The sequence below is a fragment of the Schistocerca cancellata genome, chromosome 5 (genome assembly GCF_023864275.1).
Source record: "Schistocerca cancellata isolate TAMUIC-IGC-003103 chromosome 5, iqSchCanc2.1, whole genome shotgun sequence".
NCBI classification, from domain to species: domain Eukaryota; kingdom Metazoa; phylum Arthropoda; class Insecta; order Orthoptera; family Acrididae; genus Schistocerca; species Schistocerca cancellata.
In genome coordinates, this window is record NC_064630.1 from 523,194,930 (window position 1) to 523,218,564 (window position 23,635).

Below are 23,635 nucleotides of genomic sequence, written 5' to 3' on the forward strand. Positions count from 1 at the left end.
AGTAATTGCATATGTAGGTACTACATTAAGCCTTATATTCCTTACTTACTGTAGACAGAACAGAAGAAGAGAATGAAAATCGAATGGAAAATAAAGTTATTTATGGTTTGTTCATTTTAGCCATTAATTTTCTATTACTGACGCTCGTGGGTTACCCCTTGTTAATGCAACACATAGAAATTAATATTGCCAAATACCTCTCACAGTCTCATTTGGGTTTAGTCGTTTTTGGGAAACATTCTTACTTACTACGAAGATATTACAAAGTAGTGGCGTATGTACAACATGAAAGAATACATTCCTTACTTGCTATAGACAGAATAGGTAAAGGGAATGAAACTTGAAAGTGTATATGCCAAAGAGTGCCTCACTCCATACAGAATATAATAGCTACTGTCAATTTTGAAAGGTGGCCGATCTACTTACACCTCTCTTACTTTTTGTGTATTACAAGAGGCTTACCTATTAATCTGAGTAGTCCCTGATATACATGCATAAACTTCTTTGTTTCCATTGAAATTTTCTTAGATTTTCCTTTTGCTTTGGGTAACACTAGTTCACCAACGCTAAGACTAGTGGGGGCAGATTTTGCGTCATTCCATCTTTCATTAACTTCCTGCAAGGATCCATTATTCCCCATTACTCTAATAGGCAGTTCCTGTGCTTCACTATTTCTACCCACATAGTTTCCTATGAAAGGCACTGTCGTCATTCCAGCATCTAGTAAAGTTTGCACTAAGTGGCGCTGTCTAAGTCAGTCTATTTAGTTAAAAGGTTTGTGTGAATCAGCATTTCGAAAACCATAAAGTGATTGATGTAAATGATCTATTACTGTGTTAATATACCAGCTGATATCAAAGTTTTCTGCGGTTCTAGTATAGAAACGTATCTAGTATCGCCAATTATTCTTAAACCACATATTTTTATGACAGTCTTATTTGGAATAGTATCAAAGAATGCTTGCGACGAAGTTTTTGTTTCACTGCCACTGTCAATACGACAATGCTGTGTTATACCTTTGATGTTAGTTCTTGTTGTGGGGTGAGTTATTCTAGTTCGAATAGGATTCTCACCGAAGTCTTCTAACAAATCTTTTTCAGACTGTCCCCAGCTAATTTCGTATAGTTACAAGTACATTTACACTTAGATTCAAGGGCTCATCAATCTTTACATCTGCAGCAGCCTTTTCCAACCTGTCCACCAATTCTAAATCAAAGCACTTGAAGACTTCTTCTTCTTTCGTTTGCTGCACTTCACCTAAAATATTCTCTAGCTCTGAGCAACTACATTCCTGTGCAACATTGCTATCTATAATAATGTCATCTGCTTTTACACTTTATGGCATGTCAATACTGCTAATAAAATTCCTGACATCATTATTATTCCTACCCCATTCATCCAAAGCCTCTGTCTCCTCAAAACCTTACAAAATCGACTGTACTTGCTCCACTGAAACCAGCGCCTTCAGATTTACATCAGTGTTGAAGATGCAAGCCTTCGAGTCTAATACGTAGCGGTTTTAGTTTTTCATAATCACACCGATTATAACCTAAATATTGCTGTCATCAAGTTGAGACCTATTTTCTTTAATTGTGACATATATTAGTGTATTCTGTACTTTTATTATTCAGAGTCACTTTGTTTCTTAAGGTCATGTATTTTGTCTAACATATTAATTTCATCGTTCTGTGACTTTACAATGCTAACATTAATATACTTCAGCATACATAGAAGAAGTTTGGAAAAGTTTTTCTAATATTTATTTTCACTCTTGGATTGTGGTGCAACCCAACCGTTTGTATGCTAGGCACTGCCACGTTCTGAAGAAGTTTCGCTGGTATTAGTGAACTGGGGTAAACCCCAACACACTCGCTCGTATCTGTACCTCTTAGAACGATACAGCTCTTATTTCACCTTACCGCCCTCTAATACATTTGTGAAAAACATACGTTCAAACGAAATTATGTCTTACAAATAAGTAATATTAGTATAGCAGTCATATTTTAAATGAAATTTATTTGACATAAATTTTCGTTAATACTACTCCCATATGAAACAACTCATGTATATAAAACAATATAGGAAGATGAAATAAAATTTCCGATTAATTCAAAATTAATTTTGCGATTTACAGTTATCGCCATTTACTTGAATGAGAAGCACACAAAAGGATTTCGATCTCTTATAGTTTTTCAGTACACACTCATTCCACAACTGTAGGGGCTATGTTGTGCATCCTTGTAAACCAATTTCGTTAAAACAATTTAGGTAGGGGATTGGAAATCATAGTGGTTGGTGTCCTCGACACTCTGCTACAAAAAGGTAAAGGAGAGGAGTCATTATGGTTGGTCTCCTTCTCACTTTCATTTCCATGCAGCTTGTAAGCTGCCTTTTGTGGAGCCTCTGTATCCATGAGGAACAGTCAATATAGCTGAGGCTTCTGTTCTCAACTTACATGTAATGGAGGGCAAAACACATTGTATATTTTATTTTTCTTCTATAATTTAAGTAATTAATTGAGAAAATGTCAAAAAGCATATATTCTTTAAGAAACTTTTTATTTGAGCAAAAATTACTAACTTTTTCAAAGTAATTATTAACAATACACTGCTTCATAAAATTGTGACGCTACTCTAGCTCACTTTTACTTGTTACTTCGTTCTTAACCTTAAATCACTAACCTTCTTTACTTTATTACCTTAGATGTTGCTTTGCTTATAATCTCGAGTAACTTTTGTATGTTCTATCTCCACATGGCTCAATTATCGTATGGATTGGTATGCTACAGAAGTTATTTGTTCACAGCAGTTACTTTGCTTTCTTACATATATATTTAAAATGCTGTTTTTATCATAAGATGCCAATATTCTTCAACCCGCATTTTGTAAAACACTCGTTTGTCTGTATTGTTGTCTGTATGTGTCAATATTTATCTGTTGACTGACCATCTGCCATAGGTAAGATTACGCGTTTCTCAACCCTGTTTACAAGACGTGAGTGAATTACACATCAATTTTCCATTATTCTACCTTCTACATCAGCATACTGACTTCATTACTCCTATCTCTCCCTATTGCCATTTGTCCATATATTTTAATTTCCTCATTATTTACATTATTTTTCGGGAGTGATCCTCACACCATTTACACACACCTCGATTAAATAAGTGCAAAACGTTTTGGCTTGCCTCTGTTGGCCCCATATTATTGCTCTCTCTCTCTCTCTCTCTTACATAAAGACAACCTTACTTCCATCACGAAAATTATTCATTTATACAGAGTTTATTCTTTCAGATTGTAGAAAGTACCAGCTCCAATTACTTTTCTTAAACAGTATTCAGTATTTTGTTGTTACTAACATTTGGAAGGTATAAGATAAATTATATAAAGGTAAGATAGAGATTTAGGAACCAGGTTTTTAATTGTAAGGCATTTCCAGGGGCAGATGTGGACTCTGACCACAACCGATTGGTTATGAACTGAAGATTAAAACTGAAGAAACTGCAACATGGTGGGAATTTAAGGAGATGTAACTTGGATAAACTGACTAAACCAGAGGTTGTACAGAGTTTCAGGGAGAGCATAAGGGGACAATTGACAGGAATGGGGCAAAGAAATACAGTAGAAGAAGAATGGGTAACTGTGAGGGATGAAGTAGTGAAGGCAGTAGAGGATCAAGTAGGTAAAATGACGAGGACTAATAGAAATCCTTGGGTAACAGAAGAAATATTGAATTTAATTGATGAAAGGAGAAAACATAAACATGCAGTAAATGAAGCAGGCAAAAAGGAATACAAACGTCTCAAAAATGAGATCGACAGGAAGTGCAAGATGGCTAAGCAGGGATGGCTAGAGGACAAATGTAATGATGTAGAGGCTTATCTCACTAGCGGCAAGATAGATACTGTCTACAGGAAAACTAGAGAGACCTTTGGAGAAAAGAGAACCGCTTGTATGAATATCAAGAGCTCAGATGGAAACCCAGTTCTAACCAAAGAAGGAAAAGCAGAAAGGTGGAAGGACTATATAGAGGGTCTATACAAGAGCGATGTACTTGAGGACAATATTATGGTAATAGAAGAGGATGTAGATGAAGATGAAATGGGAGATATGATACTGTGTGAAGAGTTTGATAGAGCACTGAAAGACCTGAGTCGAAACAAGGCCTCAGGAGTAGACAACATTCCATTTGAACTACTGACGGCCTTGGGAGAGCCAGCCCTGACAAACCTCTACCATCTGGTGAGCAAGATGTATGAGACAGGCGAAATACCCCCAGACTTCAAGAAGAATACAATAATGCCAATCCCAAAGAAAGCAGGTGTTGCCAGATGTGAAAATTACTGAACTATCAGTTTAATAAGTCACAGCTGCAAAATACTAACACGAATTCTTTGCAGACGATTGGAAAAACTGGTAGAAGCCGACTTCGGGAAAGATCAGTTTGGATTCCGTAGAAATGTTGGGACACGTGAGGCAATACCGACCTACAAAAAATGGTTCAAATGGCTCTGAGCACTATGGGACTCAACTGCTGTGGTCATAAGTCCCCTAGAACTTAGAACTACTTAAACCTAACTAACCTAAGGACATCACACACATCCATGCCCGAGGCAGGATTTGAACCTGCGACCGTAGCGGTCGTGCGGTTCCAGGCTGTAGCGCCTTTAACCGCTCGGCCACTCCGGCCGGCACCGACCTACAACTTATCTTAGAAAATAGATTAAGGAAAGGTAAACTTACGTTTCTAGCATTTGTAGACTTAGAGAAAGCTTTTGACAGTGTTGACTGGAATACTCTCTTTCAAATTCTAAACGTGACAAGGGGAACATACAGGGACCGAAAGGCTATTTACAATTTGTACAGAAACCAGATGGCAGTTGTAAGAGTCGAGGGGCATGAAAGTCAAGCAGCGGTTGGGAAGGGAATGAGACAGGGTTGTAGCATCTCCCAGATGTTATTGGATCTGTATATTGAGCAAGCATTAAGGGAAACAAAAGAAAAATTCGGAGTAGGCATTAAAATCCATGGAGAAGAAATAAAAACTTTGAGATTCGCCGATGACATTGTAATTCTGGCAGAAACAGCAAAGGACTTGGAAGAGCAATTGAATGGAATGGTTAGTGTCTTGAAAGGTGGATATAAGATGAACATCAACAAAAGCAAAAGTCGAATAAAGTCGGGTGATGCTGAGGAAATTAGATTAGGAAATGAGACACCTAAAGTTGTAAAGGAGTTATGCTATTTGGGGAGCAAAATAACTGATGATGGTCGAAGTAGAGAAAATATAAAATGTAGACTGGCAATGGCAAAGGAAGGCGTTTCTGAAGAAGAGAAATTTGTTAACATAGAGTACAGGTTTAAGTGTCAGAAAGTCGTTTCTAAAAGTATTTGTATGGAGTGTAGCCATGAATGAAAGTGAAACATGGACGATAAACAAGAAGAGAATAGAAGCTTTCAAAATGTGGTGCTACAGAAGATTTCTGAAGATTAGATGGGTAGAGCACATAACTAATGAGGAGGTATTGAATAGAATTGGGGAGGAGTTTCTGGCACAACTTGAAAAGAAGAGACCGGTTGGTAGGAAATGTTCTGAGGCATCGGGGGATAACAAATTTAGCATTGGAAGTCAGCTTGGATGGTAAAAATCGTAGAGGGAGACCAAGAGATGAATACATCAAGCAGATTCAGAAGGACGTAGGTTGCAGTAGGTACTGGGAGATGAAGAAGCTTGTACAGGATAGAGTAGCATGGATAACTGCATCAAACCAGTCTCAAGACTGAAGAACATAACAACAACAACAATATTTATTCTGAATCTTACTTACTATCTTTTTACTTTAGCCGTTTCTTTTATGTCACTGGCGATCGTAAGTTACCCACTGCTATTTTAACACGTAGAACTTACTATTGCAAACTACCTTTCACAATCTCTTACAAGTCGTCACGGGGTCATATCAATTATTCTTACTTACTAGGAAGCTATTAAAAACTAACAGCACATGACTACATGAAGGCATATACTCCTTACTTACTGTGGACAGAACAGAAGAAGAGAATGAAACTTGAAAAGGGAAATACAGTTTGCTCCAACTGGAGAGCATACCAAATAGTGTATCTGCCAAAGAGTGCAGACTCCCTACAGAATATAATAGTTTGTAACCTCACCCCTCCTTCGTAATTCTATCAATTGTCCACATTAAGCAGAATCCTATATAATGATTTGAGAGGTGCGAATATTCCAGTAAACTTTCTAGTTTACTTAGCTTGTCATATTGATTTGGCTCCACACCTTCTTGTTTGGGGACTGATTCTTGAAGATTTAAATGACACATCACATCCTCACGGTTAGTTTGAATTAATAAATAAATTAGAAGATTATTGTTGCAGCATTGTTTTACATAAATACATTTCCTCACATTTTCTTATATCATACAGTATTTTCACTTTTCACATTAACGAAGGCGAAATTACATTGTTCACACAAAAATACGTCCGATCTCATCAGAGGCTTACTTACGCCCGTCACTCTCTGCCTAAGCCACCGTATTCCAAACGGTTTATAATGTTTCGTGACAAATGTATTTCTTCAAGCTTCCAGTACATTATTAATTTCAATTGTTATTTCATAAATGAATCCAGAAATAATGACTGTACAGAATTGTGTCATTAGTAATATAAATGTTAAATGTACCAATAAGTCGTAATTTCAAATTTTTCGTGGGAAAATTATTTTAACTGTACATTCAAAACTGGTACTTGTTGGTTATAACACCGAAACAAAAACGTTTTATTAAGTAATTTATTTTCATAAATTTTAGCTTGAAATATAACATGCTATGCATAAAATTATATGAAGAGTTTGAGAAATGCAACTGAGATAATACTGATCTGTCCAAATTTCGAAAAATAATACTGGTATGCTTTGCAGCCATGTTCTAGGGGTAGCATCTTTGATTCACAATCAAAACGTGTTCAGTCCAGGGTTCAAATCACGCCGCTGCTTAAATTTGGGTTAATAATCAGTATTGGCGGCCGAAGACTTCACACATAAGAAGTCACCCTTATTCTGAAATCGACCTTGTCAAAGAGGGCGTAGGAGCTGACAGAGGTTTAGGGCACTCTCTTGTCCTAGGGATGAGGAAATTGCCACTAAAGGCGGAACAATCAGCAATGATCAACGGCATGAAGATGCAGAAGACAATGGAAGCAACGTAAAGTGTATCCACAAGGCATGTGGCCCGTAATTGAGGAAGTGTCATGATGATCTCTCCATTGGCAAAAGATACCGGAATAGTCCCCCATTCGGTTCTCCGGGATGGGACTGCCAAGGGGGAGATTACCATGAGAAAAAGCTTGAATAATCAACGGAAAGACAATGTTCTACGAGTCGGGGTGTGGAATCAGAAGCTTGAACGTGATAGGGAAATTAGAAAACCTGAAAAGGGAAATGCAAGGGCTCAATGTAGATATAGTAAGGATCAATGAAGTGAACTGGAATGTCAGAAGCTTGAACGTGGTAGATAGAATAGAAAATCTGAAAAGGGAAATGAAAGGCCTCAATACAGATATAGTAGGGGTAAGTGAAGTGAAGTGAAAAGAAGACTAGGATTTCTGGTCAGATGAATATAGGGTAATATCAACAGCAGCTGGAGCAGGATTCGTTATGAATAGGAAGGTAGGGCAGAGAGTGTGTTTTTGTGAACAGTTCAGTGACACGGTCATTCTGATAAGAACTGATAGCAAATCAACACCGACAACGATAGTTCAGGTATACATGCCGACGTCGCAAGACGAAGATGAAGAGATAGGGAAAGCGTATGAGGGTGTTGAAAGGGTAATACAGTATGTAAAGGGCTGTGAAAATATAATAGTCATGGGAGACTGGAATGCAGTTGTAGGGGAAGGAGTAGAAGAAAAAGTTTCAGGAGAATATGGGCGTGGGAGGAGGAATGAGAGAGGAGAAAGACTAACGGAGTTTTGTATCAAGTCTCAGCTAGTAATAGCGAATACTCTGTTCAAGAATCACAAGAGGAGGAGGTATACTTGGAAAAGGTCGAGTGATGCGGGAATATTTCACTTATATTACATCACGGTTAGACAGAGATTCCGCAATCAGATACTGGATTGTAAGGCGTAACACTATTAACAGTTCAGATACGACCTCTAGGGGAAGTCCCAAGTAAAATGGTCTATCGCTCTGATTTTTAATCTCTAAAAGTTAATTGCTCGCCTTAAGAGTCGAAAAAAATCTCGCCACTTCCCACCCGATTTTGTCAATATTGCGGGCGGCACATAAACTGTTACTTACCTGAAATCCAAGCTGTACAGGACGGTGTACAGTCCTCGCGAGCTTACTTGCTACTTTTGCTGATAGCGCATTCAAGTCTGCCCAGCTTTGGCGTCATCCGAGACACAACGAGCGCGGGCATTTGACCGACGCGGAGAGTTTGATATCTCGATGCGACATGTGCCCTGCTACTAGGTCTTTCGCTGTATTTATGCAGGGGCTCAGTGAACCGCCAAACAAATCATCTGCCATCAACCGCCATAGGCGCAGGTATTGGCATGTAAATGGCACCTTTCTCGGATACGTATTAATTGAAAGCTCTGTCGTTTAACAATCTACGATATGTTACTTTTTATGTAAATAGAGTTAAGCTTGCTCGAGTTACTGAAGAAGCTTTAGCTAGACAGCATTGAAACTTGGCCGGCTAGAATTTTTAGAACAGAACAGACTGTAGAGCATTGCCTCTGAATTGCCTCTTTAAAGATTTCTTGTAACCTTTGTTATTTACGGTACAGTCTTGAAACTTGGTACGGCAATATTATTTCATGAAAATAATTGAGTGCTATAAATAGAACAGCCTATTAAAAATACAAATGATACTTAATCTACCATGATTAAGTAAGGACGTTTTCGTCCAAAATTTTGTTTTCAGTAAATAACTTGAAAACTGATAAAGGTAGCTTAGTGGTGTCGTATATTTAAGGTTTTATATGCAACTGAGACTACATAAACATTTTCAGCTTTCTGAGTCTGATATTTAGCGGCTTCAGTTTTTCGTGAAAACTTTTCATTGTGACATACATTTACGTATTCTGATCAGTTCTTAACTTTCCTGTTTTATTATATAGTGTCAATTTTTTCTTGGGATCGTTTATTTTGACTAACATATTCATTTCAACATTCTGAGACTTTAAAATGCTAGCATTAAGATACTTAAGCATACACTGCCGAAGTTTGGAAAAGTTATTTTAACTTTTAATTTCACTCTTGAATCATGGTGCAAACCTTTGCATTTTAAGTACAGGTGCGTTATGACAACGTGGCGCTGGTATTAGTGAACTGAGCTAAGCGTTCGCACACTCGCCGGCTTCTGTATCTCATCGTTTGTTTCGTCTCAGTTTATGGTCCCGATAATTGTGGCAGGTAAACGGAATGTGGGAACTGAAATGTCGTATTGCGTACCGTTCATTAGCAGTCCGTACCTTTCAGGCATATGCGCTCAGCGCTGCCGAAATGTGCTTTGTCTTAGTAGGTGGCAATAGCTGCAATCGATTTTGGTACTGAGTGCAGCCAGTGTACCCCTATCTTACGGAAAAAATCGGTTTCACTTGTAAAAATCTCCCTGTGGCATTTAATTACTGGGTTATCGAAGAGAAACATAGTGTATTCTTGTTACTCATGTCCGGTGTATATTCGCTTTGTGGGGTGAATAGTGAGTTGTCCAGCTCAGCAGTGCTGTAACTCCATAGTGGAGAGTAGTACTTTCCCAAATCTCTCATCATCTTAAGTGACATAACTGACCTAGAAAACGTACGTTATAAGGAATCTCCAACCTTGAAGTTACACCCCAAAGAGTGTCACACATATAGTCAGTCTTTTACTACCAACTTACAAAATACCTTCTTATCTACTTCTGTAATAACATTTTAAACACAGTAATTGACTTGAATTAGACACGCTACTGTTGCATTGATAGTACTCTAACCTACTACCTACAAGCAAATATTCCCTGTGAACCTTTCACACAGAAACCGTAATACGTAATCGCTAATTACTTACAGACATTCAGTCCTTGAAACCACCTTATGCTCTTAGGATGGATGCATGTTGGAACACTCTCAGGTACACTCTGTGTCATTGGCTTATTTATACCTTTCTGTCTTCTACTTCCTTTACCCAGTTCTCTTCCTCCTTTGCAAGGAGCTGCCGACAATTGAGGCAGTGCTTCTGGGTCACCATGAAACTGGTGGATTTTGCTCATATGGACAACAGTGATCTGGATAGGGAGTTATACTTTATCATTAACTGCGGATGTCGTTTAGACTACCTGAGAGGATCTTCGGTTCCGCAGAATCAGCTTCTTAGTTTTCCCGTCCGCTACTTGTTAAGTAGCACAACTTACTGCTTCATATGATGTTTAGGTAATTTTGTTTGTTTATTGTGAACGTTTACCTGTGTTTCTAGAGTATTTGAGTTCATTTTTTTCGCGTGATGTCATATCTCCTCTAGCCATTTAGTAATGTCCTGAAGAGATAATACATCCTACCCTGGAGCACGTTGACATAATTCTAAGGGGGAAGGCATTTATCTTCCAAAACTACCTCGAAAGGTGAAAGACCCGCGTCTTCCTGGAGTTTTAATTACACAAACTCACGATATGTTGTCAGAGCGTGTCATAGTTGTTGCGGCTACTATTCACGTAATGACAGGATTTTGCACAATGTCCTGTGTTCTCTCTCTATTGTTGGCCGTTCGCTAGCGATTGAAGAGTGCTTGTTCGCAACTTCTTAACGCGCAATAGTCGACATAGCTGTTTGAACAGCTCACGTATCAAGTTCTTGACTTGGTCTGTTGTTATTGATTCTGGTGTGACGCACTGTGTCTGCCTGTGGGTTTGGTGTGGCGATCATGGTCAAGTAAAGCGAAAAGTGATCACTTATGTTCAGTACATATTGGTTTCCTGCTGGCGTTGAGTGAAAGGGCCAAGGACGTCGAGGTCAATTAATTGGGAACGTTCCTCTGGATCAGGCTGTCTAGGCAATGATATTCGTTGGCGACTCAGTTCGGGTCTTGAACGCAAGGGATGCAGTTTTTTACGTAGTGCTCAAAGTAGCGTTTCCTCTGTGGAAGCCAGTAATTTTCCACAACCTGGCGGTCCGTGGTTCGTCGTCTGCTGTGCCCAGCTAAGATGAAATCATGGGCTCGCTTCAACACTTCGTTCCGTGAACAGGTTGATACAACTATACAGTAGTACACCGTGTTCGCTTGTAAAGCACTCCGTCATCAGAGCTGAACTTCATGTTTTTTATTAATCGCTGACAATCGGATTGGCGCCCGGAGCTCTGCACCTATCTCCAGGTCAGTTCTTATGGATTCTATGAGATGTACTTTGCGGGTTAACCCGTCAGCGTTAACATGTTCTCCAGGTTATACAATAACACAGAATCCAATATGCTAAGCGTTAAGGCAAAGCGGGTTAGCCTACTAGTTGGATACTTTAATCGTAGAAGACATTTTAGAGCGGCGTGATCGCTTGTGACCTGAGAACACCTGCCACGCAGATAGCAACAAAAATATATGACACCAAAAATTACTGCCAGCGTGTCCTTTCCCGTAGTTGAATAGCTTCTTCCGCATAATTCAGTTGCCTGGAAGCATAGGCTGTGTGGTGTTCAAATGGTTCAAATGGCTCTGAGCACTATGGGACTTAACATCTATGGTCATCAGTCCCCTAGAACTTAGAACTACTTAAACCTAACTAACCTAAGGACATCACACAACACCCAATCATCACGAGACAGGGAAAATCCCTGACTCCGCCGGGAATCGAACCCGGGCGCGGGAAGCGCTTGTGAGCTCAGAAAACAGCTGAGACCATGGCTATTCGAGTCACAGTAAAAGATAAACTGTTTTCGATAGTCTGGAAGAATAAGAACAGAAATTTGTAGTTAGCAATTATTTTAATCACTGAAATACTTCTTCACAACACGGAGTCCAGTTAAATTGTACACATTTTTTTAACAAATGTCCAAGGGGTCTTTCTGCCTCAGGAATCTTGGAATATATTTTCTGCAGAAATTCGCAATCCCAAGATATGATTGTACTTCTTTTATTGCTTGCATAAGCGGAGGGTCAGTACGTACCCCGCCCTGTTCAATAATAGGACCTAGATAGCGGAGCTCCTGCAGTAAAAAGTGAGACTATTCTAACCTGAGGGTCACCCGTGTTTCACGCGACCATTCAAAATACTTTCGGCAGACGCACCATATGCACCTGGATGTCCCTGGAGTGTACTGCTATCTCATCTAGATATACTAGGCAGTGCTTTGGTTTCAGGCCTCTTAGAACTCAGTCTTATTTGCGGTACAAAGTCACTGGCGCTTTTTTCATAACGAAAGGGAACCGACGACACTGCAAGTGTCCAGATGGGACTGAAAATACTGTTATAGGCCGATCCTCTGATGACACTTCTAATTGGTGTCAGCGCTGAGTAAACCTAAGGTGGTAAAGTAATGGCATTGCCCCAGACTGTTTTATGTCTCTGTCATATTAGGCACGGGGTAAGCATCAGTGGCCGTTGAATGATTTATAAATTTACAATTGCAGCAGAACCTATAAGCGCTTTTCTCTCGTCTGAGTATTTCTGAGGCTGACCAGGACACTCAGGCAGCGGTTGTTGACTTTGCGGCCCGGTAGAGACAGTGTCATAGATGCGATGACAACCGACGCAGGCTGTGCATCGGATGGCCCAGCTGTATGACTGGTTCTGCTGGTTTCAGTCTCGTTTCCATGTGCTGAGAGTTGCGGAGGGCGCCCAATATCGACTCGCGTTGAAACACCTGGAGCTGGGTCGATGGCCTGGTGTGGCATAACAGACAGGTCGGCCGCTCGTGCGACGAGAGAACACGCGACGTCCCTCACTTGGAAGCGCCCGCGTACGCTGACACCGCTGAGCCGGCAGCGAGTTGGCCGGTGTTTGAGGCGTTGCACTGGGGCGTTCAACTGGCTCTGACTAAACGGCTAACAAGGAAGTACGTTTGATGAACACGAAAAGAGTGTGACTGTTTAGAATCATGGAGCCAGTTCGAGAATGCTATTGACACATTAGTTACCTGTTGTCTTTCCCACAGGCGCTTGGTGAGTCGTTTAAAAAGAAATGGAAATTGCTTTTTTTCTTTGAAAATAAGTTCTACATTGACAGTCCTCTGTAGAAGTGACAAATTTCTTAATCGCATTGCTGTACTAAGAATTCAAAGAAAAAACTGTTTCCATTCCAGATAATTTGTAAGATTTTTCAAAGCTTTTAGCGAGAGCACAAAGAACTACTTCTATTGTCTTGTTCTAGCTTCAATAAAAATGCACTGTCCGTTAAACTGAAAAGAACAAAAATATACAATTTCGTTAACTTTTAATTTGAATCGGAAATCAGTTGTTGCGTAATTTACAAGTTATAACAATTTCCACGGGAAAATGTTGAACATAAATACAAAAAAGTTATACATACTCATATACTGACACATCAACAACGAAAAAAAATCAACAATATGTAGGTAAATTTCTAGAAATTTACCGTGAAAGTAGTTGAAAATTATTAAAGGTGGTCAAAATTTTTATGTAAGAGTCTGGGAGGGAAATACACATTTTTGTGTAATATGAAATAGGATAATCGTATTAATACAGTCATACAAGGGCGACATGAGTTATGTAAAATGTAACACGCTTGTCCTCTATACTTGGATTGTGTCGTTGCTGCTTGTTTCACTTGGCGTTAAACTGGCCCTACCATTAATGTTCCGCTAACAAGTCGATATAAATGGTACATAACTGAATGACTGTCCTTACTGTGTAACTGTCGCTTATTTGGTTCCATGATATAATAGGTACAGGTGTTTAATTATACGTATCCGATGCAACAACTTTGCTCGCCCAGGGGCTGTAAATTCTGAGTGATCTGTTACTTACATAAATTAGAAGTAGTCGAGTGCATAATACATGGTGCATGAAAACTAGAGTAGCACAAAAACGATACTGGTAAGACTTGTAGTTTGTGACTATAGTGAATATCATATTTTGGAAAACTGAACGGTTTGTGCGCGGTTAGTATAACTATCGTTATGATGCTGTGGAAGTCTCTCTTGATGATTCTATAAGAAGCAGTTAAGTCACTCGCCATCGTATAATTAGCTACGAAAATTTCCCTTATGGCACAGTAGAACATGAAAATACGGGAAATATTCTACATAACGAAGCCTCTGTTTTAGGTATAAACAGCTTCCGTTAGAATATTTGTTTTACCGTCTCTTGAGGCATCGCTAACCTCTGTACGTCTTAAAAGATTTAAAGAAACTATCAACGTTAATTTGACTTGGAAATCTGTTTAAATTTTCGTTTTTGGAAAAGTCAAACAATCCTGTAGCAGCGTAGAGATGCAGACGACTTCTTTTTATTTCAGGTACACCGTGGAGGCCATGTACGTCCACGCCGGCACCACCCAGTCGAGCGCCGACTCTGGCGAGGTGGTGGCAGTAACCGACGTTATCGTTCACGAGGGCTTCGATGAGATGGCCTACACGAACGACATCGCCCTGCTCAAGGTAAACTCTCCCTCTGCGACAACCCTCTTTCGTTCCTGGGATACAGCATACCTCACAGGTTTATTTTTATCATTTCTAAATTGAAAAGAACTGCAGCACCAAGAAGGAGTTGTGCGACAGAAATGAAAATTAGCAGGCTTGTTTCTACATCTGGAAGATGATGCATAATCAGATTCCGCCAGTCCAATGAGGACGCAAATCAGTTTTACTTTAAATATATTCTGTAACGGTCGTGAGCGTTCGTTACCTTTGAGATTGGACATGGTTAGTTGATGTTAGTCAAGAAGGCCTTTAAGGCTACAAAGTCACAACTGTGAACATCTCACCGGCTTTCAACGAGATTCTGCAATAGAGCTACGAGAAGCTGGATGTTTCTTCTGTCATACTGAAGGAAGACTTGGCAATAATATAGCCATTGAACATGAATGCTAACAGCCATGGTCACGGGAATGTAAGGTTACAAGAAGACCGGACTTCGGGCTCTTGTGTTGCGCCATCTAGAGGGAAGAACATTGACTTATGGTTAAGATGCGTCTAACTGCACCTGCAGCAGCAATTTGATCGGCAATTGGCATCACAGTGACAAAACAAACTGTTACAAATCGGTTACTTCAAAGACAACATCGAGCCAGATGCCCTGTAACGTACATTCCTCTGGCCCCAAACAACCTCCTTTGGCGACTTCAGTGGTGTCAAACGAGAGGTCACTGGAGGACAGGATGGAAATCTGTTGTGTTTTCTGATGAAAACTGGCTGTGGAGACCAGATGAGGACCTGAACCCAACCCGTCTGTGTGCTAGACACACTGGACCCACACTCTGAGCTATGGTCTGACGTGCGATTTCAAATGTGAACAGGATAACGCACGACCACATACGCGGTTGTAATCCAATGTGCTCTGCAGTATATAGACACGTTGCCGTGGCTTGCTTGATGGTGTCATCTGTCTCCAATCGAGCACATATGGCACATCATCGGTCGATAGCTCCAGCGTCATCCACAACCAGCATTAACCGTCCCGGTACTGACCGACCAAATGCAACAGGCATGGAACTCCATTCCACAAACTGACAATCGGCACCTGTAATACACAATGCATGCACGTTCGCATGGATGCAGTCAATATTCTGGCGGCTGTAGCTGTTATTACTGTACCAGCATTTCACATTTGCGATAGCTTTTCTTCCGCTTATATTAACCTGCAATCTTGCAATGTTACATACACAAATGTATTTCCGAAACTTGATATACGACATTAACTATTTTTTGGTATCGCGTTGCTTTCCATCAGTGTGATAGTATTATTTTTGTGGTTGTTTGGACCACTACTTAATAGTATGTACTGTGGAGTTCTTTTCAATACTAATTTTGTCTTAATTTAGAATTCTTAACACTTAATACACATCGTCTATGCAACGTGATCTAGGCGTTAGCGGCTTACATTGCATATCCAGTGGTCGTCATATGTCGATTAGTTTCCAGAAAATGAAGAAATATATCATCTATGGCAGTACAAAATTTCCGGTGTAAGAAGTCACCATTATCGTGAGAACGACAGTGTCAATTGAGGGTGGCGGAGCGGATAGACATGCAGAGCACTATCATGCCCTTTGAATGGGAAATGTCCCGGAAGGAGGAAGAATCAACTTTGATCAAGGGGAACTGACGATGAGAAGAAGAACGGAATACCAACGAAAAGGTAACATTCCATGAGTTGGAACATGCAACATCATAAATCTATAAGAGGAAAGTAAATCAGGAAATCTGAAAAGTTAAATGCAGATGATAAAACTAGATATAGCAGGAACGAGCCGAACATGGGGTAACATAAAAAATATCACTGAATGGTATGAAAAAGGAGGATTTCATTCGTGTAGCAAGGGAGGGCAATAAGTGAGTAACTGTGGACAATTCCGCAAAAGGATTATTCTCCCTAGAGTCGAAATCAAATAAGTGCTAACAACAATAGATCAGGTATATGTGCTAACGCTACAAGGAGCAGATGACGAGACAGAGAGAGGTGTGAAGAAAGTGAACGAATAATTTATCATACAAAGGAGATAGAAATCTAATAATCACGGGTATTGGAACCCTGTAGTAGTCTAAGCAGCAGAAGTCACTTACCTTAGAAAAAAGGCTAGATAGTAAGAATGAAAGGAGAGAGAGTTCCTCAACTCCTGCAATACGTTACACTAATATCGGAAAATACAGCTGAAAAGTCATAAGAGGAGGAGGAGGAGGATACGCTGTAAACGTGGTGAGAAACTGGGAGATAAGAGATGCGTTTAATCGTGGTGCAGATATCAGATATTGGAGAAGATATAGACACAGATCATATTTTATGAGGAAGAGTGGGCTGCAATAGAACAGAATTGTTGAGGATAATCAGAGTAAAACAATGTGGAATATTGAACTAGTATCTATGTGCAAGTGAAGCTTTTGCCGTTGTAGATGCTGCAATCATGAATTCCACACTTGGTAATTACGTCAGAGATGTAGGGGCAGCTCTGTAAAGGGTAATCGTCGATGTTGAAAGGATATACGTGGGTGAAAGAAATTGAGAGTAATAGAGAAAGGTATTTAACTGATTGACGAAAGAAGGAAACACAAAATATTTCCAGATAGACAGATAGAAAAGTATATGGCATTATTAGTCACTCAGGAATGAAATGAAGACCAATATAGATGATGGCCGTTCTCCAGGTATTACAAAAAGTGGAGGAAAAATCATAAGGAAAGATCTTGCAGAGCGGCGAAACAAGACAATATCCAAAAACCTACAATTGTGCTGTAAACATTTACTTTATAAAAAAGGAAAGAGAAAGCACAGAAACTACAGACCAGGTAGTCTTTATTTAAGTAATTTAACAGTATCTTCTAACTACACACAAAAGACGTGTTTTATTCTGCCATATTAATAAGTTGACTTTATAAATGGGTAAAGCATTGTGGATGCTTTGATAATTATGAATGAAATTACTCGAGTAATTTTGAGATATCTTTTTACACATCTAACCCAACACGACCTGAGAAACGAAGCACTGATTCAGTTGAAGAAAATAAAGTGAGAAATATGTACGTCGATGCAACAGCTCGCATGCGGCTCCATCACAATTATGAGAAATCACAGTTGAAAATTGACGCTTTATCACAGGTGCTAATCTAAGCAATCCCAGCAGAAGTTCTCAGACTGAGTAAATGAAGAAGGATTACGTCTTAAAATAATATATGTAAAGCAGCCTAGGTTTGCTGGCACACCATTGAGTTTGCATCAGGGGCATAAAAATATCAGTATCCTGTGGTGAGAATTATTAGAAAAAGCAGGCCATTAAACCAGTTATATATTACCAATACATAGAAAATAATGTAATACAGAATGACACAGAAGTTCGGAAAGGGGAATCAATTTTAATAAACCAATGTAGGTTATTATGCCAGCTGCCTTTATTGCACCTTTTTCAGACATCTGTGAATGCTGTAAGAAAAGGACAGTAAACAGATAAGACATATTGCTAAATTTCGTTATGCTTCATATTACAATTGTCGTTAAATTACTCAGATGGTGTTGGTGATGTGTGTATCACATTTAAAACCTGTTTCACTCTTTCGACACAAATGTCGAATGTCATACGTCTTTCATATCACACCGCACTTCAAAGCACAGACTCTACATCATCTCACGGAAGTAAACGCAATAACAGCTATCTTCCTGGTCCTTTCATATTCACTTAACAGCACAATGTGTCTTTTGCTTCGCCCAACATAAAAAACGTGTTGCAGAAACGTGGGAAATGAGCGTCCTACAAAGATTACACTTAACATGACATTTTGCAGAAGTCAGAGATTATCGTGAAGTGAATTATGGAGTGAAAGTCATGTGGCTACAGCACTAAATTTTTAATAAAAATATTACATAATGTAATTTGAAACTACTTGCAGCCATTACTAGTAGAATCAATTATTCGTGAGACTACGCAGATGTTTCGAAGAGTCATTAAACATTTTTTTTTTTTGTTATTGATTATATGCCACTTCTAAATATGATCGATACACACGTCGCCAGTACACTAACCATAAAGCAGCAAAACACAAATCTGTGAACTGTTAAAATTGTTTGGAGATTTGCATAATACTAAAATCATTTACATTCATTATTGCTGTGTATAATAGTCGTCTTAGTAAGACGTTTCTAAAACTGTCTCATAGGTTCGTTTTCTCTAAACTAGTACATTAAAATTAAACAATTTAGTCAGCAGTAGAAGTAAAAAATCCACTCTTGCTTAGAAACACAGTGCTGCTCTGCAAAAAATACCGACTGAATTCATGCACATAAAAACAGTCCCTCATTTTATTCTATTGACACCAAACCAAAACTACGAGTAGTACTGGCGAAAAATCCTTTAAAAGTATTTTACATGTGCGTCTGCTCATTTAACATTTGTGGTAGCCCATTTTGAAACATGTCCTTATATGTCTTGCTCTTCCAATATGTTCATGGTTTCCCCCCAGTGTGTTCAGTGTTTAAGTTTTACTTTATGTCCAATATGTAGTGGCTGTTTCCTCTCTTTGTTTCACTCTTTGTGATGTGTTCTTTAATCTCTCTGTTAAAACTGATCTCCATTTGCCGTGAGTATAATTTATTTCAATCCCCTCCATATCTTTTGCAAATGCCAGTTTTAATGAAAGGCAGTTCATTCAGCATTTTATGATGTATACTGTAATTTAACGAGTTTTCAGTACAGAAACCAACTCGAACCTTAGTATTGTGGGTGCTAAATTATCTGTTTCCTTTCAGATGTATTGCATGACAGTGTATTTTAAATTTTTTTCCCTCGCTAAAGTGATATCGTCATATGTCTAACGGATTAAGCATGAGAAAATAACGTTTGTTGATAGGAAAATACCATGGTCATCATTCTCGGTGACCAATAAAAGAAAAAAGTACATGAATTTTTCATAAGAAAAACCTGACGAGGATGCAACAAATAAATTTAATGCATAAATAAAAAAATGCTTAAATTCAGCTCTATTTTCACGGGAAAAGAAATTAAAGTTTGTGTAATTATAAATCCCGGAACGACAAGACTAAGGGTTGCACCAAAGATATATAAGGAGGAATCAATGATTCGTCCATTATTGAGTGCAAAGTTAGTCCTGAGTATTTAAAAAAAAAATCTTAACAGCTTGATTAATATACGTTTTTGATACTAAATTTATGTTTAGAAACTAGCAAGACTTAGCAAAAGAGATTAAACATCCACACAAACTTCCCATTAGCAGAAGCAATACTCATTTTTAGGAAGAACTGATCAGAATATGGCAAAGCCAGTGTGATCAAAACATATTAGTTGACTGTCACATTACAGTTAGTGCTGTTGTACAATTTCTTTTCAAGTGTAAACGTAAAAAGACAACCTAGCAATAGGAAACTGCCTTATGAGCATACTTGTGAACATCTGTTTTAACTGGATAGAAAAGGATTTTTTTTTTTACTAAATTCAAGCAGAGTGCTGATAAAATCAAAGATTACAGTTGATATGTTGATAACACACGCAGCATCGAAGAAATAGTTTACATACTCAAACAGCTAAACTACATTTATAAGAATTTGAAGATTACCTCTTAATTAGAATTTCAAAAGGGCATTAACTTTCTCGTTGTAAAATCAATGTATTAGGAGTTTCATTGGCATCAGTTCGTTAGTTTTCCATGAAAGCGAAGACACTGCTGCCGCTGACATAGTGACCAGGCCAGGCCAGGCCAGGTCGAAGTATATAATGTATTTGAAGACCGGTTCCATCGCTTTCTACTAATGCACAGAAAAGTTCCCCCAGTGGTTGTTAGCTGACAGTGTGGTCTCATTTCTTGCAGCTGGCGCAACCGCTGTCGTTCTCGTCGACCATACAGGCAGTCTCTCTTCCGTCATCCGGCCAGGAGACTTCTCCCGGCACCACAGCCACCGTGGTCGGCTGGGGAACCACCGAGGTGAGTTCACTAATGTTAGGAGGGTAAGGACGAAGTGAGCCTCAGAACACCCCGAACTGTACTTGACGGTGATGATGGTGATGATGATGACCATGATGATGATGATGATGATGGTAACAGCTGGGAGTGAGACAGTGATGTACACCCTATTTGTTTCAGTCGTCCACATCCGTCGCCAGTGCCCTGCTAAAGGTTGACGTCCCTGTGTGGTCGGACGCAGACTGCGCGGCAACGTATGAGTACTACTTCATGTCCCCGAGGGAGACCAACATCTGTGCTGGAGAAGCCGACAGAGGAGAATGTGGGGTGAGTGGTCGTATTTTCTCTTCTCCGTGTATAAATCTACCTGAAAGTTTCTGACTTAAAAACGTCTGCTGTGTCAGGCAGGTGAACGGTGTTCCCTTGATTTTCACTACGCATTGTCCTTCTTCTTCTTTTATTAACCAACTGGAACCATTCTCCGCGTATAAACTTCAAATCCATGCTAATGTTTTATATGTAACTGACTACAAAAGTTAATGTAAGAAGAAATAGAGTATAGCATCACAAAGCTGAGCAGAGGCAAACCTGTAGTCGTGAATTATATTCGTACTTGTAAACGGGACGAATCAGATGTATCTATATTACTTGTATCCATGTTGTGGTCTTCTGTGCACAGACTGGTTTGATGCAGCTCTCCATGCTACTCTATCCTATACTAGCTTCTTCATCTCCCACTACTTATTGCAACGTACATCCTTCTGAATCTGTTTAGTGTATTCATCTCTTCGTCTCCCTCTACGATTTTTACCCTCCACGCTGTCCTCTAATACTAAACTGGTGATCCCTTGTTGAGTCAGAATATGACCTACCAACCGATCCCTTCTTCTAGTCAAGTTGCGCCACAAATTTCTCTTCTCTCTAGTTCTATTCAGTACCTCATCATTAGTTATGTGATATACCCATCTAATCTGGAGCATTCTTCTGTAGCACCACATTTCGAAAGCTTCTATTCTCTTTTTGTCTAAGCTATTTATCGTCCACGTTTCACATCCATACATGGCTACACTCCATACAAATAATTTTAGAAACGACTTCCTGACACTTAAATCTATACTAGCTGTTAACAAATTTCCCTTCTTCAGAAACGCTTTCCTTGTCATTGCCAGTCTGCATTTTATATCCACTCTACTTCGACCGTCATCAGTTATTTTGCACCCAAAATAGCAAAACTCTTTTACTACTTTAATTGTCTCATTCCCTAATCTAATTCCCTCACCATCACCCGACTTAATTCGACTACATTCCATTAGCCTTGTTTTGCTTTTGTTGATGTTCATCTTATATCCTCCTTTCAACACACTGTCCATTCCGTTCAACTGCTCTTCCAAGTCCTTTGCTGCCTCTCACAGAATTACAATGTCATCGGCGAAACTCAAAGTTTTTATTTCTTCTCCATGGATTTTAATACCTATTCCGAACTTTTCTTTGTTTCGTTTACTACTTGCTCAATACACAGATTGAATAGGATTGGGGAGAGGCTACAACCCTGTCTCACTCTCTTCCCAACCACTGCTTCCCTTTCATGTCCCTCGACTCTTATAACTGCCATCTGGTTTCTGTACAAATTGTAAATAGCCTTTCGCTCCCCGTATTTTACCCCTGCCACCTTCAGAATTTGAAAGAGAGGATTCAAATCAACATTGTCAAAAGCTTTCTCTAAGTCTACAAATGCTAGAAACGTAGGTTTGCCTTTCCTTAATCTTTCTTCTAAGATAAGTGGTAGGGTCAGTATTGCCTCACGTGTTCCAACATTTCTACGGAACCCAAACTGATCTTCCCCGAGGTCGGCTTCTACCAGTTTTTCCATTACTCTGTGAAGAATTCGCATTAGTATTTTGCAGCTGTGACTTAACAAACTGATAGTTCGGTAATTTTAACATCTGTCAACACGTGCTTTCTTTGGGATCGGAATTATTATATTCTCCTTGAAGTCTGAGGATATTTCGCCTGTCTCATACATCTTGGTCAGCAGATAGTAGAGTTTTGTTAGGCGTGGTTCTCCCAAGGATGTCAGTAGTTCAAATGGAATGTTGTCTACCCTAGGGGCCTTGTTTCGACTTAGGTCTTTCAGTGCTCTGTCAAACTCTTCACACAGTATCATATCTCCTATTTCATCTTCATCTACATTCTCTTTCATTTCTATAATATTGTCCTCAAGACCATCGTCCTTGTATTGACCCTCTATATACTCCTTCCACCTTTCTGCTTTTTCTTCTTTGCTTAGAACTGGGTTTCCATCTGAGCTCTTGATATTCATGCAAGTGGTTCTCTTTTCTCCAAAGCTCTCTTTAATTTTCCTGTAGGCAGTGTCTACCTTCCCCTAGTGATATGAGCCTCTACATCCTTACACCTGTCTTCTAGCCATCCCTGCTTAGCCATTTTGCACCTCCTGTCGATATCATTTTTGAGAAATTTCTATTCCTTTTTGGCCTGCTTCATGTACTGCATTTTTATATTTTTTCCTTTCATCAAGTAATTTCAATATCTCTTCTGTTACCCAAGGATTTCTATTAGCCCTCGTCATTTTAACTACTTCATCCTCTACTACCTTCACTATTTCATCTGTCAAAGCTAGCCATTCTTCTTCTACTGTCTTTCTTTCCCCCATTCTTGCCAATCGTTCCCTAATGCTCTCACTGAAACTCTGTACAACCACTGGTTCTTTCAGTTTATCCAGGTCCCACCTCCTCAAATTCCCACATCTTTGCAGTTTCTTCAGTTTTAATCTACAGTTCATAACCAATAGATTGTGGTCAGAGTCCACATCTGCCCCTGGAGATGTCTTACAACTTAAACCTTGTTCCTAACTCTCTGTCTTACCATTATAAAATTTATGTGAGACCTTCCAGTATCGCCAGGCTTCTTCCATGTATATGTCTCCTTTTATGATTCTTAAACCAAGTGTGAACTATGATTACGTTATGCTCTGTGCAAAATTCTACCAGGCGGTTTCCTCTTTCATTCCTTCCTCCCATTCCATGTTCCACTACTACGTTTCCTTCTCT

General features: G+C 39.3%; 1 protein-coding gene across 1 annotated transcript in view; it reads left to right on the forward strand.

Moving 5' to 3' along the window:
- LOC126188840 (trypsin alpha-3-like) overlaps nt 1–23,635 on the forward strand; it is a 60,835-nt gene that overhangs the window by 31,064 nt on the left and 6,136 nt on the right. Inside the window, exons 4-6 of the mRNA XM_049930457.1 lie at nt 14,462–14,603; nt 20,475–20,588; nt 20,748–20,894. Of these exons, the coding sequence (XP_049786414.1) occupies nt 14,478–14,603; nt 20,475–20,588; nt 20,748–20,894 (387 nt within the window). The 5' untranslated portion in view covers nt 14,462–14,477. The remainder of the gene's footprint in view (nt 1–14,461; nt 14,604–20,474; nt 20,589–20,747; nt 20,895–23,635) is intronic.